The sequence below is a fragment of the Protopterus annectens genome, chromosome 4.part0, assembly GCF_019279795.1.
Source record: "Protopterus annectens isolate FY-2018-M chromosome 4.part0, PAN1.0, whole genome shotgun sequence".
Lineage (NCBI taxonomy): Eukaryota > Metazoa > Chordata > Ceratodontiformes > Protopteridae > Protopterus > Protopterus annectens.
The window spans coordinates 1,726,038,980-1,726,054,789 of NC_056733.1; the positions used below are offsets into that span (position 1 = coordinate 1,726,038,980).

Genomic DNA, 15,810 nt, shown 5'->3' on the forward strand with positions numbered 1-15,810 from the left:
GCCAACACAAAGGGACTCTGGCTGACAAAGTTCACAGATGATTGCAAGTTGGGAGCTATTATTAGCTCCCCAAGTGATGTTGACATCCTACAGAATGGCCTCACTATGACCAACGACTAGTGTCAGACCCATGGCCTTAAGCTCAATGCCAAAAAAATGTGTTGTCATGCCCTTTGGGAAAAACCCAGTTCCCATGAATAACCACATTGAATGTAGTCCACTGAACACAGAAGGTGTTATAAGAGATCTGGGAACACAGGTTGACAGCAACCTCTCTTTTGATCACCACATTGCCAATGTGGTTAGAAAGTCCATCTATGTGGCACATCTCATTACTAAGGGTTTGCATCCAGGAAGAAACAGGTCATTGTCTCCCTCTACTTTTCCCTCATTAGGCCAATCATCAAGTACAATGCCCCATTTGGCATGTACCTCACTAGACACCTGCAATAATTAGAGAGGCCGCAAAAGTACCTCACAAAGAGGATCTTAGGCCTTAAATACTTGTCCTATATGGACAGACTCAAAAAACTCCAACTATTCTCTGTCTCATATCGTCTATTTAGAGATGATCTCTGCTTGACTTACAAAGCCATGTCTGACCCAGCTCTGTTAAAAATGCTACATCTAAAGAAATCCCAATCCCTCAAAACCACATGCTCTAGAGACCTCAACCTCATTACCACAATTAAAAGAACATGCTGGAAGGACAGGTTCATAACCCAGAGACTGCCCATGCTATGGAACAGACTTCCCATACATGTCAAGCAGAGCACCTCGCTGACCCTCTTCAAGAGAAATCTTGATGAATGGATGGGAAACAGAAAATTCACCCCAGGGATAACACCAGTGGCTCTACTCGACAGATGCACTGGGAACTAAGGTCAGGTGGCACTATGCCAGGTTAATCCTATGGCTAGGCTTGTCAAGACCCCAGGGCCATTAGCCTAGTATACACCTATGAACCTATGAGAGCAGGAAGTTATACGAGTCAGGAGAAGGAGGAAGAATAGGATGTCTGAGTGGACAGTAAAGTTTTGAGAAGGTATACTTGATGGCAGTGGAAGTATAGCATAGAGATTAGGAGGGTGGGCACAGGAGCATTCCCATTTAGAAGAGAGATAAGAGTGGAGTAAGTTCTTAAAGTAGAAAGGTTCTGGGTAGTTCGAATATGGGGAGGAAGTGAATTCCATTTCAGTGCTAGGGAGAAAGATAAATGAAATTGGCCAGGAGTCTATAGTGGTTTATGCACTACCAGTAGGTTCTGTTTATTAGAACTGAGGGATCAGTCAGGAAAGTGCATGGAAACGGTGGAAGAGAGAGAGAGAGATGGGCATTGAGAAGGCTAGAAGTTGAGTTTATGGGCAGTGCAGAGTTGAATGAAGGAGAGATAGTCAGGGAGCTGTAGCCAGTTTAAGGAGTGTAAGGAGTCACAGTAGTGAGAGGAAGATTTGGCACTTGTAGCAAACTTTGGAATTTTATTGTAGCAGGATGCCAGTTTAGTTTTAAAGGTGGCTTGAAGATTGGCAAGGATGGATGACCCATACATGAGAGAGGGGAGGAGGTAGGTAGTAGAGAGGATAGGCTTAGCTGAAGAGGTTCGATAGCGATTGTGGCAGTAAAGCATACCTAGCTTCTGGTGAGTTTTCTTAATGTTAGGTTGAAGGTGGATGTCAAACTTTAGTTGTTCATCGATAAAAACTCCTAGAAGATTGGTGCGGGGGACTATTTCGATCAGAGTCATATTTTGTCTGTTTTGGTGTTTTTAGATGGGGTGAATATCATGATTCTGTTTTTGGATGCATTGAGAGCTAGATGATTGTTTAACATCCAAGCCTCAGTGCTGTTGAAGGCAGCCTGAGTTACTTGCAAGAGTGTGGGGAGAGATTCAGCAGAGCAAATGATCATAGAGTCGTCGGCATACTAGATGAGTTTAGGATTTGGGATGCAAATATGGAAGTTGTTTATGAAGATATTAAAAAGTAAAGGGCCCAGTATAGAACCTTGGGGAACCAAGGCCTATTCTCTTTAAAGATATGCATCCAAAATACCAGTATCTCCTTGTTTCTTGAGCTTCTCTGCATTTCATCATCATTCCTTTTCACTATGAATTATAGGTTTCTGCTTGTGCTACATATAGGAGCTTTAAATGTGTAACTCTGAAATACCACTTTAAATCAGGTAATTTCAACCCGCCTTGTTCTACTGGAAGAATCAGCTTATCCCACTTGACTCTTGCCATTTTCCCTTCCCAGATAAAATCCTTCAGCTATTTTTTAACTGCTAAACAAAACTTCTCTGGTTGAAAAAAATATGCCTGACCTGTATATAAGACTCAAGGAACTAAAAAATGTAACTGCTTGTATCTTACCAATATCCATAGATTGATATAGCTAATAAGAAACCATATAACAGAGCTTCTAATTTCTCAATTTTTGAATTATCTTTGGTTTAGTCTCTTCCCACGTATACTTAGCTGCCAGACTGGAATAATTTTTAATTCTTACTGATCAGTACTTAATTTTATCATGTCCCGATAAATATGGATATTACTGAACCAATCCGTGGGTGGGTTCACAATTTACAATTATTGCTTTTGTATCCTTAAAAGATTTAAAACTGCCTCAAAATGTTCCATAACACTAAAATGTCCTTTTCTGGTTTTGTCAAATATAAAATAACATCATCATCTGCAAATAGAGCCAGCTCTTCTTGACTACCATACCAATTATATCCTTGAATTTTTAAGTTCTTTATTTTTTTGCCAATGGTTTTAAATATAATGCAAATAACAAAGGGGAAAGAGGGCACACCTGCATAATTCCTCTGCTCAAGTGGAAATTATGAGTGAGGAACCCAGCCACTTTAATTTTTTGCCTGTGATCCCTCATATATCCTCCAAATCAACCTTATAGTTTTCCATTGCTTCCATTGCCCTGCTCATACAGTTCCAGCTTACTCTGTCAAATGCTTTCTCTGCATCAAGACCCACCAACAACAGTGGTATTTTCTTATATTCTGCTTCCCTCTGGATCATCAATGTTCTATTAATGTTGTCAAATGTTTGCCTCCCCTCCACAAAGCCGTATTGATCCATATAAATCAATTTCAGCATCACTTTTGCCATTCTTTTAGCCATTATAGACATAGACACTTTATAATCATGGTTTACTACTGAAATGGACCTTTATGAAGCTGGATCTGATTGGTCTTTACTCTCTTTAGGTATTACTGCCACCACCACTTTCTTCCAGGATGTAGGTACTTCTCCTCTTAAAATACTGTTAAAAAACCTTCCGGATCTTTATCAGTTTCTTCCCTCCTAGCTTCCAAACTTCTTCAGGATTACCATCTATATCTGGAGACCTTCCTGTGGATTGGTTATATATCACCATTTTATCTCATTTCCTCCTATCCTGTTAGTAATTGAGCCTCATCTACCTCTAACCTTGAAATATTTAATTATTCCATAAACATTTCCATTTGTACCTTTTCTTAATTTCCATATTTATCTGCTTTTTACAGAGTTTCATTGAATTTCCAAAATATTTCTAGTACCACTACAGGATCTCTTGTTATCTTCATTGTTGTAGGCTCCCTAAGCTTGGCTACTTTCTGCTGCCTGAGTCATTGTGCTAAAAGTTATTGTACTCTAGAGTTATTATCAAAAACAGTTGATTAACAGCAATTTTTCTCAGCTCATGCATATTATTAAGCAATCCCTTATTTTCCGTTTAGCATTCTGCATTTGCTCTTCTTATTCTTTGAGATCTCTCCTATTCTGCAATACTTTAATATCTGTGAGTCCTTATAGATAATTCTTGTTAATTCTTAGCCATATCTCTCTTTCTGTTATTTCAACCCTATTTTTTAACTTAACTTTAATTTTATCCCACTCCCTAGCTATATTTTCAGAAGAAATTTCTATCTTCTCTAATAGATCCTGAGTAATTTCCACTACCCATTCATTGTGCTTTTATTTATGTATTATTGGTGCATGATCTGAAGTGCTTATTGGGTGTGTATCGAGTTTTACAATTAAATGCACATACTACTGTGAATTGTAAATTTTGTCTAGTCTAGCCCAGTTTTTGTATCTTGGGGAATAATACATAAATTCACTCTGAACTCCTAGTACTGAATTCACATCTTCCATGCCAAATATTTTCATAAATTTATTCATAAATCTTAACCTTCTGGGCCTCACAGACATATTCACTGCTACAAATCAAATTCCAGTCTCCACCTGTAAGTAATATTCCTTGCCAAAAGCTAATTATTTCTCCCAGAATGTTCTTAAGTTCCATCATAGCAGCTTTAGGTGGAATATAAATACATGTCTGTGTAATCCTCTTACCTTGTCAGTAGCCCCTTAGTACTACAAATTTAACATTATCATTTTATCCTTGTCTATCACTATTACAGATCCTCTTTTAATTAATATAAGTATTCCTCTTTTCCTTTGTCCCATGTATTCAGCTGAACAACCATCCTGAAAACCTTTCTTAAGCAAATTTTCATGCTAAGTTCTTTCCAAGTATGTCTCCTGTAACAAAAATATTTTCACTCTACATTTTAATATAGTTCACTACTTTTTCTTTTTTGTATTTATCTGTGAAACCATTGACCTTTAAAGACATTACAGGAAGCATCATTTTGTTAAAAAATAAATATTCCCACCTTTTTACGTGCAATTGCATTTTTGTTAACTGTCTAGTTCTGTGTTACATGCCATACACTGTTTGGCATGTTGATATTTTATTCAGTTGTTTCTTGATATCTTACAAACTTTTTGTTTTACAGAAAGCTCTCAAAAAAAAAAAAAAAAAAAAAAAAAACAGTACCCCTAAAACCTATTAACTTAATATTAGCACAAAAAACTATGTACATCTTCAGATTTTAAAGTTGTCCCTCCTAATAGGAACAAGTGTCCCAAACTTACAGTCACACTCATAGACTTGAGTTAACCTAAAAGAAAGGCTATCTATGCTATGATGCATGGTGCAGCCTGTGTTTCAAATAAGTGCTGCCTAGTTTTGTCTTATCTTTGCAACTCTCCCAGCTGGGAAAACACTTGGATACTTTCAGAAAACATTATCTCCTAGGTGTTTCTCTTTATCAGACTGTCTCCATGGAAACATGAGGACCAGATACAAAGTTGCTACCTAATGTACACATTTTTGCTAGAAAAAAGCTTTATAATATTCAATGTTCTTTTTCATTTATTTGCATCTCTTAAAAATGTTTTACTAGCTCAAGCTATGAGCCTTAATCTAGTAATTCCCCTGTGCAAGAATGAGAAAAGGTACATCAATTTTTATTTTGCCATCTTCTTTTGACCAGACATTTCTTTTTTTTTTTTTTTTTACATTGCAGTGCCCACATTTCTAAAAACTGAACAAGGAGAAAGAGAGAAGAAGGAAAAAAACAGAAGCACAAGTTTACATTAGTAGCCCCACTGCAGCTAAACATGACTGAGAAAACTACCATGCAAAGAAAATCATGAACTATAAAAATATCACTATTAAGAAAAAAATTGTTTGATTTACAGTTATCTTTCTCCCTCCTTTTCCCCTATCCTAAGTATTTTTCTGAACATTAATTACATGAAAAAGGGCACATGATTTAGAGCCCACTACAAGCTTAACAAAGTCAAAAAAGATGAATAGTTCCAGGTTTTCTTGTTCTTTCATGTTTCACAAATATAATTATTTTGTAACCCCATATTTAACAATGTCCAAGTTACTGTGTTTATTAATGTTCATCTTCATCTCCCAGATCCTGTCTCTGCTTCATTTCCAATGTACTCTTGATTCTTCTAGTCAACTCTTGTGCTTTTTTCCTTTTCTCAAGCATTTTCCATTGAGACATTGGAAAATGTTTCATTGGCACAGTCTCTCTGTGATCTTCATTACAAGAAGAACAAGAAGTAGAATCTTCTTCAGTTTCAAGACTTACATTTTGTTGTACAAACATTTGTATTTCCTCTTACCATGTACTGCATTAAAAATTATTTTGTCCCTCCAAGAAACAATATTTTAAAGATATCTGGGTATAGCAGTTTGAATCTCATATCTACTTCTCAACATTCCCTGAATAGTGAAAAAAAGGTATTCCTCTTCTGCCTGGTGTACAGTGAATAATCATTCTCCACAGACACTCTGCTGTCTCCCACCTTTATTACTTTATCCTTCTGCCACAGTTGTGTCAGAATCAACTTCTTCTGCTGTTAGGCTTGCATCTGTACTATTAAAGGTCTAAATTGGTTTCTCATAGCTAGGTTTGGAACATATGCACAATGTACCCTTTCAATTAACAACTCCTTCTGTGGCACATCAGTCCAGTTGCTTATTTGTGCTTTTATAAAATTAAAACAGTCTGTTCCTTCTAGCATCTCTGGTACATCAAACAATTTCAAGCTTTCCCTACATGCTCTGTGCTCTAATTATATTATGTTTTGAAACATCTCTTCTTGAGCAGTCTCATATTCAGCCAGCCTTTTCTTCATTTCAACCTCTGATTTTTGCAGTTTTATCACCTCACCTGAATATCTGTTTAAAGCATCTTTATTGTTTCCAGACTTTTGTTATTTAAGTTGATATACTCCATCAGTTTATCCTATATTTTTATCAGGTCTGTGTGCAATTGCCTTATACTTTCCTCTAAGTTACTGGAAGTCATGTCTGGAGCCTGCACTGCTTTTTGCTGAACATTTGCAGTATTCTTCCCAGTCAATGCTTTTTCCTCACTGTTTGTAGTTGACTTTCTTTCAGGTCCTTTGTACTTCTTTTTTCCTAGCATCCAGGCAGGGGCGGCTCGTGATATCGGACTGCCGGACTGCAGCCGTCCCACCTAGAAAAACACAAAAAAAATCTTTAAAACTAAAAAACAAAACTAGAAAAAAAAAAAAAAGCACGAGTCCCGATTCCTCTGCACAGCATTTGAAGACTTCAGACTGCCTTTATCAGCAGCCCGGATAGAGAAACACAGGTACCCAGCAATCATTGCTGCAAGTGCACCCAGGAATCAGTGCAGTGACGACCGCACAGAAGAGGAGGTTCGGACTGCTTCGGCTGCAGGCAGACCCAATGAGGAGAGAGGTGAGCTGGAAGACCCAATGAGGACTGAGAGAGGTGAGCTGCTCTCGCGGGACATATTGCAATTTGCGCAGGCTGGATTGCTCCGTTTCACGGGCGGGTTTGGTCACTGGCTGCATTCATTCAGGTGTGTGTGTGTGTGTGTGTGTGTGTGTGTGTGTGTGTGTGTGTGTGTGTGTGTGTGTGTGTGTGTGTGAAATGCCCCAGTTACTATATACTGGTGGCTAGAGAGAGCAAATGGTGGTGGATAGAGATACTCAGATTTGAGCCCCGTACCTTGGATGCAGGTGGCAAGGACCTGCATTCCCTCTCCACCACCATTTCTAAAAAAAATTGCAGATTTTTGCCACATATTTGTTCTGTTCCTCATAAAATCTGTGGTTTCTGTATCTACATTTTTCCTTGCAAAGTCGGTAGTGTAGTGGTGCACTGGTAGCATTGCTGCCTTACAGCTACAGGTTCTCTGGTTTGATTCTTGGGGTGCCTTCTGTGTGAAAGTGTTCTAGCAGTTGTCTAAGTTTATAACATGGATATTTGAAATTTGTCCCTATTTTTGGGACTGTACTCCCCCATTATTGGCTTTGTCCAGGTATTTTGTGCTAAGGTTGAGAGTTATCTATGGTGGGAACTGTAGTCATTGAATGTTTGGGGGCTGTATCCCCCCCCCATTACTGGCTTTGTCCACATGTTTTTTGCTAAGAGGTTGAGAGCTATAGTGAGACCTGAATTCACTGAATATGTTTGGGGGCTGTATTCCCCCCATTATTGGCTTTGTTCAGGTGTTTTGTGCCAAGAGGTTGACAGCTATTGGCTTTGTCCAGGTATTTTGTGCTAAGGTTGAGAGTTATCTATGGTGAGAACGGTATTAATTGAATGTTTGGGGGCTGTACCCCCCCATTACTGGCTTTGTCCACATGTTTTTTGCTAAGAAGTTGAGAGCTATAGTGAGAACTGAATTCACTGAATATGTTTGGGGGCTGTATTCCCCCCATTATTGGCTTTGTTCAGGTGTTTTGTGCCAAGAGGTTGATAGCTATGCTGAGAACTGAATTCACTAAATGGTAGCCATTTAAGTTTGTCTTCCTCTCTTTTACAAAACAGCTGATTTGGCATAGTGGTATGTTTCTCTGACTGTTTTGCACAGGGTCCCCTGGGTTAAAGACGTGGCAGTGAAATGTATGGTGGTAACACAGCATTTTATTCTAGCAACATTCCAACATTATACAAGCAATGTTTAAAATGTGTCCCTGGTTTTTGGGCTTTTGTCCCCCCCCCCAATAAATTTTGGCTTTTTCCAGATTTCTTGTGCTGCAAAGTTCAGAGATACAACTGCGTGTTGAGTAGATTTTATAAGGAGCTGAGAGCTGCAGTGGAACAAAACTTTAGTGCTGCTTATTCTAAGTCTGCTTGCATTAATAGCACAACAGGTAGTGTACTTGCTTTTGATGCAGAAGGCTGTGGGTTCTACTCCCACAGTAGATAGATGCAATGCTGATACTGTACTGTGTTGTAAAGTGGGTGGATGCTGCAGTCCTTTTTGCCAAAGATACCTAGAGTAGTAACTATGAACCTGAACCTGTTATCAGTTTGCCATACAGTCCCTATTGCTATATTACTAGCTTATCATTTTTTTTAATGCATGCAACATAGGCAATTTATTCCTCAAGGGCAACAGGCACTTTATTTGTAGATGAATAAACAGTGACATATAAAGTTGTTTGCTAGCAGGAACCTCTTCATTGTTACACATTTCTTTAATGTGGAATTATTTAGATGACTTTTAGAGATTGTGCATATTTACTGATGACTGTAGAAGGTTGAGTAGACTTCTATGACGGAAATGTTCTGAATTGGGTAGTTTTATCATTGGTGCATGCATTTTGTTTCATTGTTTACTGGAAAAATGTTCAAAACAATACATTTAAAATGCTGTCTAACAACTGTACTGTATTGTACAAGGAATATAATTTGGTAAAATCAGGAAGGCGTATCAAAGAGCACATATATGTTTCATGTGCAAAGGGCCTATGATTTGAAAACAGCCCAGAGTTAATCTTTATCTGCCACTGGCAAAATGTATTTTCTTTGAATGTGGGTTTCAATGCTATTTCATCGAATGTGAGTTTCAAGGGCAGATAAGTTTTTAATGCTAAGCCTGTTTTCATTGTGAGACTGCTTTGCTTTGTTTAGCATATGTCTTAGTGTTTTTGCTGTAAAATGCAAAATGAAACTTTCAAATTAAATCCAAATCATCATAGAAGTAAAGCAGTATGCAAATTAGTGTTTATGGTAAATGTTGTGAAATAGCCAAGTAATGGATCATTGGAATGGCTGCAGGGGGGAGGGCTCCATTCGACCATGATTTTTGTAAGGGGGAAGGGCGGCAAACTCAAAGACAGCCCCAGCTGAACTATACCTCCCAACTGTCCAGATTTTCACAGAATAAATAGATTTTTGCTTCTTATTTTTGGTTTGTTCCTCATAATATTTGTGGTTTTCTCATTTAGGAATTAAGTCACTAAATAATGACACACTGAGTTTCTGACTTCATAACCTTCAGAAAAATGCATGCTAAAGTAAGACCTGTTCTATCAACTGTCTCAGTTTATACAAGAGCAATTTTTAGTACTGTTTATATGTTCCCCCAATATATTTGGCCTTGTCCAGATTTATTGCATTAACAGGTTGAAAGGTACATGCAAATAAATTGCTTTATAGAATTAGGCATAGCCAAACCTCTCAACTGTCCCCAAATTTGGCTCAAAATGTTGCTCTTCCCCTAATAATCCCTCTGCAAAATAGCAATTTTGGAAGAAAAATTGGGGGGTTTACAATTAAGAAATAACTGTAATAATCAGAGTTATAGGTTACATTTATTTCAGAAATGCATGTAGATTATTTTATTTTGTCAGCTGCTCAAGTTAGCAGTACTATTATTAAAAAAGTGTCCCTTCTTTGACAGGTTCCCAGCTGTATTGTGTGGCTATTTTATATTTTTGCATCAGATTTTTGGTCCATTTTTCATAAAATTGTTTTTTTTGGCAAATTAGTGACAAATCATTAAAGACTGAAGTTAGAAAATAATGACAGACATTTGAGTTTCAGATTTCATATCCTTCGGAAAATTCATACCAATGCAAGACCTACTATTCTATTATCTTTCTAAGTTTATAAGAGCAATATTTAAAAATTGTCCTTATTTTTGGGCCTTTGTCCCACTTCTATGTATGGCTTTGCTCTGAGGGTGAGAGGTATGACAAATGTGTCAGGGCCATCACAGTTAGCCAGAGACATTTCTAATTGTGACTCCCCCATGTAGTGACTCTGGATGTGTCCAAGCAAGGCAAGGAGCAGTTATGCTGTGTAAATGTGCAGGGTATCCCCCCATCCAAGGTAGAGTACTACAGTGGCTTTTCATCTGTTCTTGATTTTGCAGAATGGTCTGGTTTCTGTCATATTTTTGTACTGTTGATTTATGCTTATTACTCAGAAAGTGCCTGTTGCTCTGTGTTTTAAGCAGCAATGCTTTAATGACCATCAGGTAAGCTTGTCTGAGATCATAACATGCAAGTAAGCTTTAATAAGCCTGCCAACATTGAAGCCTTTCTGTTGTTGCCATGCAGAGAATACTTAACTAGATAATGTATAAGCGTTGGGTATTGAAATGCATATGACAGTATTTGTAATAAAGGACAGGATTACATTATTTTAAGAAGCTCATTACACTTGTTGGAGACTTCCAGTGATCTCTGAGGGCTTTACCCGTAAACTAAACAGAATGCCATTCATGTGTGGTCCATAACCTGTACAGTAATCCTTTAAGCAATGTATCTTGAGCTTGTTTGCTTTTCATTTTTTACTTTGATCATGTTTTCCCCATGAAACAAGTAGATAGTTGTCAGGCAGCAGGTCTTTTTTGGATAATAAACATGTTTACAAGTGGGGGCATCACAGAGATTGCTACTTTCAGCATGTTACTTGGTACCTTAATAAAGCTGAATATAAATTATAATTAGAACTGCAGTGCAAGGAAAAGCGGTTTGAGTTGAGTGCTGCTTGTTTTACTTATACTTGATTTTGACTGGCATTCCAGTAATGTATTTAAAAAGTAATTGATTTTTTCATGCCTCTCAACCTTTTTGTTTCCATCTAGATATTAAGTAAGCTGTCAAGCTGCCAATGCATTGAAATATTTTTATTCTTTTATACTTCATTTGTCTTGATTGGACTCTCATAATGAGGGTTTGGCACCCAGGGCAGCATATTTAATTAAAGTTTAGTTTTTGTGGTTTTGAGCATAGCTCCTCCCCTTTCTACTTGTCCGCACCCCCTTCCCATTGACCCCACCCATTCGGCTATCTCCTGCAGCCCCCCGTTGATTTGAAGTCACCAGCCGCCACTGCATCCAGGGAGTATACTTGCTAGCCAGTTATTGACATTTACCCAGAAATATAAGTCCACTGGCTTTCTCTTCTGAGTTTCCATTTTCACACTGGGAGAGCTACAATTAAGCCATTGCTTAATGTGCAGCCATCTTGGATGTTCTTTGATAACTTGCCAATACTCTCTGTTTTCTGATCCATTTTTCAGCTTTTCCACTCCATTCAAGTCAGTTCAACTTTCCTGTCAGACTCATGCCTGGATATAGGTTATATGCCTTATGGATTTTAGGTGTGCCATAGTGTCTGGGCTTCCCTCTATCAAGTTCCAGTATAATCTTGTCCTAGAATTGTGTCACACAATACCGGCATGATATTTTTCCCATTAATTCATGTTAGCTCCTCCCCATGCATTGCAGTAATAATCATCTTCATACTAACACTAATACTAGTACACATACTACTGCCACCACCACTAATAATAATAATAATAATAATAATAATAATGTAAGCTGTAGTCCTATTCATAACATCAGATGGAATAATGTAGAAGTCATAAGCCTATTTTTATTTTTTAGCAGCAGTGCAGTCCTTAAACTCCCACCCCAATTTGACTTTAAGTATTTTTTTTATCTCACATCATCTAGACTGTTGCTTTCTTTTTCGTTCACAGATTACTGACCCTAATTGAAAAAGAGATAATGTTCCTGAATTAATAAAGTATTCCTAATAGAATGAACTGCACTGGAGTACAGCGCGGATTATTTAGCTGCTTATTAAATTTCCCGCCCTGGCCTGCAATATATATCATCTTTATTACCTGAACAGTTTATGCAATGTGCAACTATAAATTTGAATACTAACTTTTCAGGATACACCATTTCGCTGGAAATCTTTTGACTCACTGTACACTTGCAAATGGCAGATAATTTCATAAAAAATATTGTCTGCAGGGGCAAGCCATCCTATTGGAGCTTTATCACCACACCAGCAGGCTATTAATACACTACCACTAAGTTCATACAGTCCTGGAGATAGTCTATTTACAGATACTGCTATGCACTAAAGAGCCTATCAGTGGAATGAACAGACAAGTATTCAGCTTTGATGAAGAGAGCTGTAAGAAGCAGAAAAGGGAATAAGTAAATCCTAATTAGAAGCTAGTCATCTGGCATACAGTTTGCTCTACAACAGAAAAAAACTGAATCACTAACAGCAATAAAACAGAAATCTTTCATTGTTACGTATAAAGTTGCCAGTCAGATAATTTCCTCTGAATGATCAAGGCAAGAAAGAAATCAAATATGACACCACTGTTATCATGTTGCTTTGGGAATAAGAAGCTTTTGCATTGCCAAAAAGTCAACAAGAACAACTGCTGATGCATGCTCATGTGGAAGTGAAATCTGCATCGCTCTTGCATAGTAGCTTTCTTTTCGTTACATACATCTCTTACATTAATATGAAGTCATCCGAACTTCCATCCAGAACAACAGATTCTTCCAAATTCTGCTATGTGCCTTAAATAAAAAGTTTGTTTCTGGTTTTGAAGATGCATGCTGCACAATATCACATAGATAGTAATGTGCTTCATTGTGGCAGCATTATTTAACTCTATACAGGTTACAAATTCTGTGTCCATATTTAAGAAGCTTAAAGACCTGGATGTGAAAGACAGAAACTTGCTGTTAGGGAGTGAAAAGGGTCTCTTCTTACTTCATTATAATTTTGATCAAAGCAGCTAGTAAGATGACCTAAACAGTTCTTACTATATGGGATATATCAAGACACAAAATATTACCAGTAAAGCTGAGATATATTCCATTGTAGTACATCAGAAGAGAAGTTTTTTTCTTGTTTGTTTAACTATTTATTGTTACTACTTCTCTCTATTCTATCCACCTGTGCAAAACTCCTCATCCCCATTTTTGTATATGGGATGAGGGTGTCACTTCAGCAGTGACAACCATCTAGAGCCAATGTTCATACCACCTGGAAGCTAGCCCTGAAGGAATTTTTCTTCCATTCCACACAACTGTATCCACACTAACACATGCAGCCAATTTATCATGTCCAATTCACCTACTGCATGTCTTTGGAATGTGGGAGGAAACTGGAGCAGCTGGAAAAAAAAACAAATGAACACAGGGAGGACATACAGACTCTGTACAGATGGCACCCCAGCTGAGAATCAAACCAAGGGAACCTTTTGCTGTTGACAGCAACACTACCTACTGCTCCATTGTGCCATCCTTTCTATTTCAGTTATGTACATTTTGCTATACAGAACACAGTTTGCTGTCCACTTTAGAAGGATTTAGTTACCTTCATCCGAAGTAGTGTATTAAGCATGCTCCTTGCAATTTAACGTGACACTTATTGCAGTACATTTCCCCTCCTCAAGTTATACTCTGAGAATCAGGCCTACTCTCCTCACCTGCAGTATGAATGCCTCCCCAGTCCTTGTTGCAGAGCCTCTTGAGAACTATTCACAATGGTATAAATCTCATTGTATAGCAGGTTGGAGTCCCATGACATGCAGGGGTTACCACTGGTAGTCACTTTCACAGTTCCACGATATAAATTACCATTTCCCTCATAACAAGATGCACTAAGATCTATAGATGGAAGAAGAAAATACAAGTTCAGCACAAGGAACTGCAACATATCTATTTGTAATAGCATATGATAAGCTTTCATGAAGCACAACATAACTACTGCAGTACTCTCTAAAATCACTCTTGAAACTATAAAATGTTATTTAAACAAAATCAGCAATTATACAATATTATACTCTATAAACTAATTTAGATTAGCTTTTCAGAAGCAACATAAGAACAATTATATCTCCTTATTTGTTTTTAAATGATTTTGACCTGTACTACATACTCGAAAATAACATTTTGTTTCTATGCTGAATGCAGAGAATACAGCATAATTACTTCACTGCGTTAATATATTCAGTTGGACAAAACACAGGAAACATGAGCTGAAATTATGTGCAAAAATAATAGTTTAAATACAGAAGCAAATTGCATGGCTGTCAATAAATAAGAGAAAGGAGAAAAATAAAAGAAAAATAGGCAAACTTGAACACTGACAGGAAATACGAGTATAAAGGATGGCAAGAAATAAAATAATAAAGAGATAGCTAGTGCAAATGGAAATGTTGGCTGGCTAGATCTAACTAAATTTCCCCACTTGGCCTGCATTTCATACTATCTGCAGTAACTGAATAGTTCATTTAATTTGCAGCTGTTTGACAATGCAAAGAATCTTGTAATTCACTTTACAAACCATGTAAATCCTCTTGATTGTATGTCTAAATCGTGTATTGGTTGTATGTGTAAAATGTTTAGTGATTGTAAAAATTCTTCCCTGTAATTAGAGCTTTTCTTCTTGGGTCTGTTGAAAAAGGGCACCTGCCCAGCCAGACCAACCCAGTTAACAAATGGCAAATAATAAAATAAATAAATAAATAAACTTGGACACCATCTGCTCGAGTTTCACCAGTTCACTACCAATTGCTCAAGTAACTGCATGCTTTCAATTAGCAGATTAATTAGACAGTTATATAAACAGCTAGATAAATAGATAGACAGACACAAATATGTGCCTGCATACAAAAGATCCCATAATGTGTTAAATGACCAAGTTTCAACATGCAGATATTGATGTTGTTGATTTGTTAAATACAAAAGTCAATGTCTGCTTAACAAATACCTTTCACTTTGCAATAAAGATTTTTACAGCTGACTGTAGAAAACTATGACCTGTAATTGCTTTCTCCATTATTTTGTTTTTCATGGTTTTGCCACCATCATGGCTGTTGACAGTCATAACTCCTGTCAATCAAACAGTGCCCATTGCTTCCCCTCCTCCATGGATTCCACCTTAAGTTGAAGTGAGAGCTGTCCAAGGAGGGCTGTCATTCAAGCAGCCATCACAGTGCTTTCTGATCTTGCCAGCATGAGAATAATTTTGAATAGCCTAACCCTTACTCACAGGGGTGGGGGATGGGGGTGGCGTACAAACACTATCACTGTGGTGGCCCTAATGCCCTCACCATGACAGTGCATAGTTCCACATACTGGCTTTGAATGCTACAACCCATTCATGTTTTAGTGAGTGTAACAGTTAGTCTGTGTCCATCTCACTGCGTTGCAACCCGTCCTTTAAAGGACAGTAGCAGTGTATATGGCTGGCTGTGCCCCTCCCTTCCTCCCCCATTGTCCCTGCCAGTGTTGCTTTGTGCACAGCCACTATTCAAAATTGGGCTGCCTGGGCCATTGCCAGGGATCAACCTCTGTATCACATCCCCACCACTAGCTTTT

The 15,810-nt window shown here is 37.8% G+C and overlaps 1 protein-coding gene across 2 annotated transcripts in view; it reads right to left on the minus strand.

Annotated features, from left to right (window-relative positions):
* F12 (coagulation factor XII) overlaps window positions 1-15,810 on the minus strand; it is a 921,608-nt gene that overhangs the window by 467,683 nt on the left and 438,115 nt on the right. For both annotated transcript variants that reach the window (XM_044069447.1, XM_044069448.1), the window contains one exon: window positions 13,914-14,094. In XM_044069447.1, the coding sequence (XP_043925382.1) occupies window positions 13,914-14,094 (181 nt within the window). The remainder of the gene's footprint in view (window positions 1-13,913; window positions 14,095-15,810) is intronic.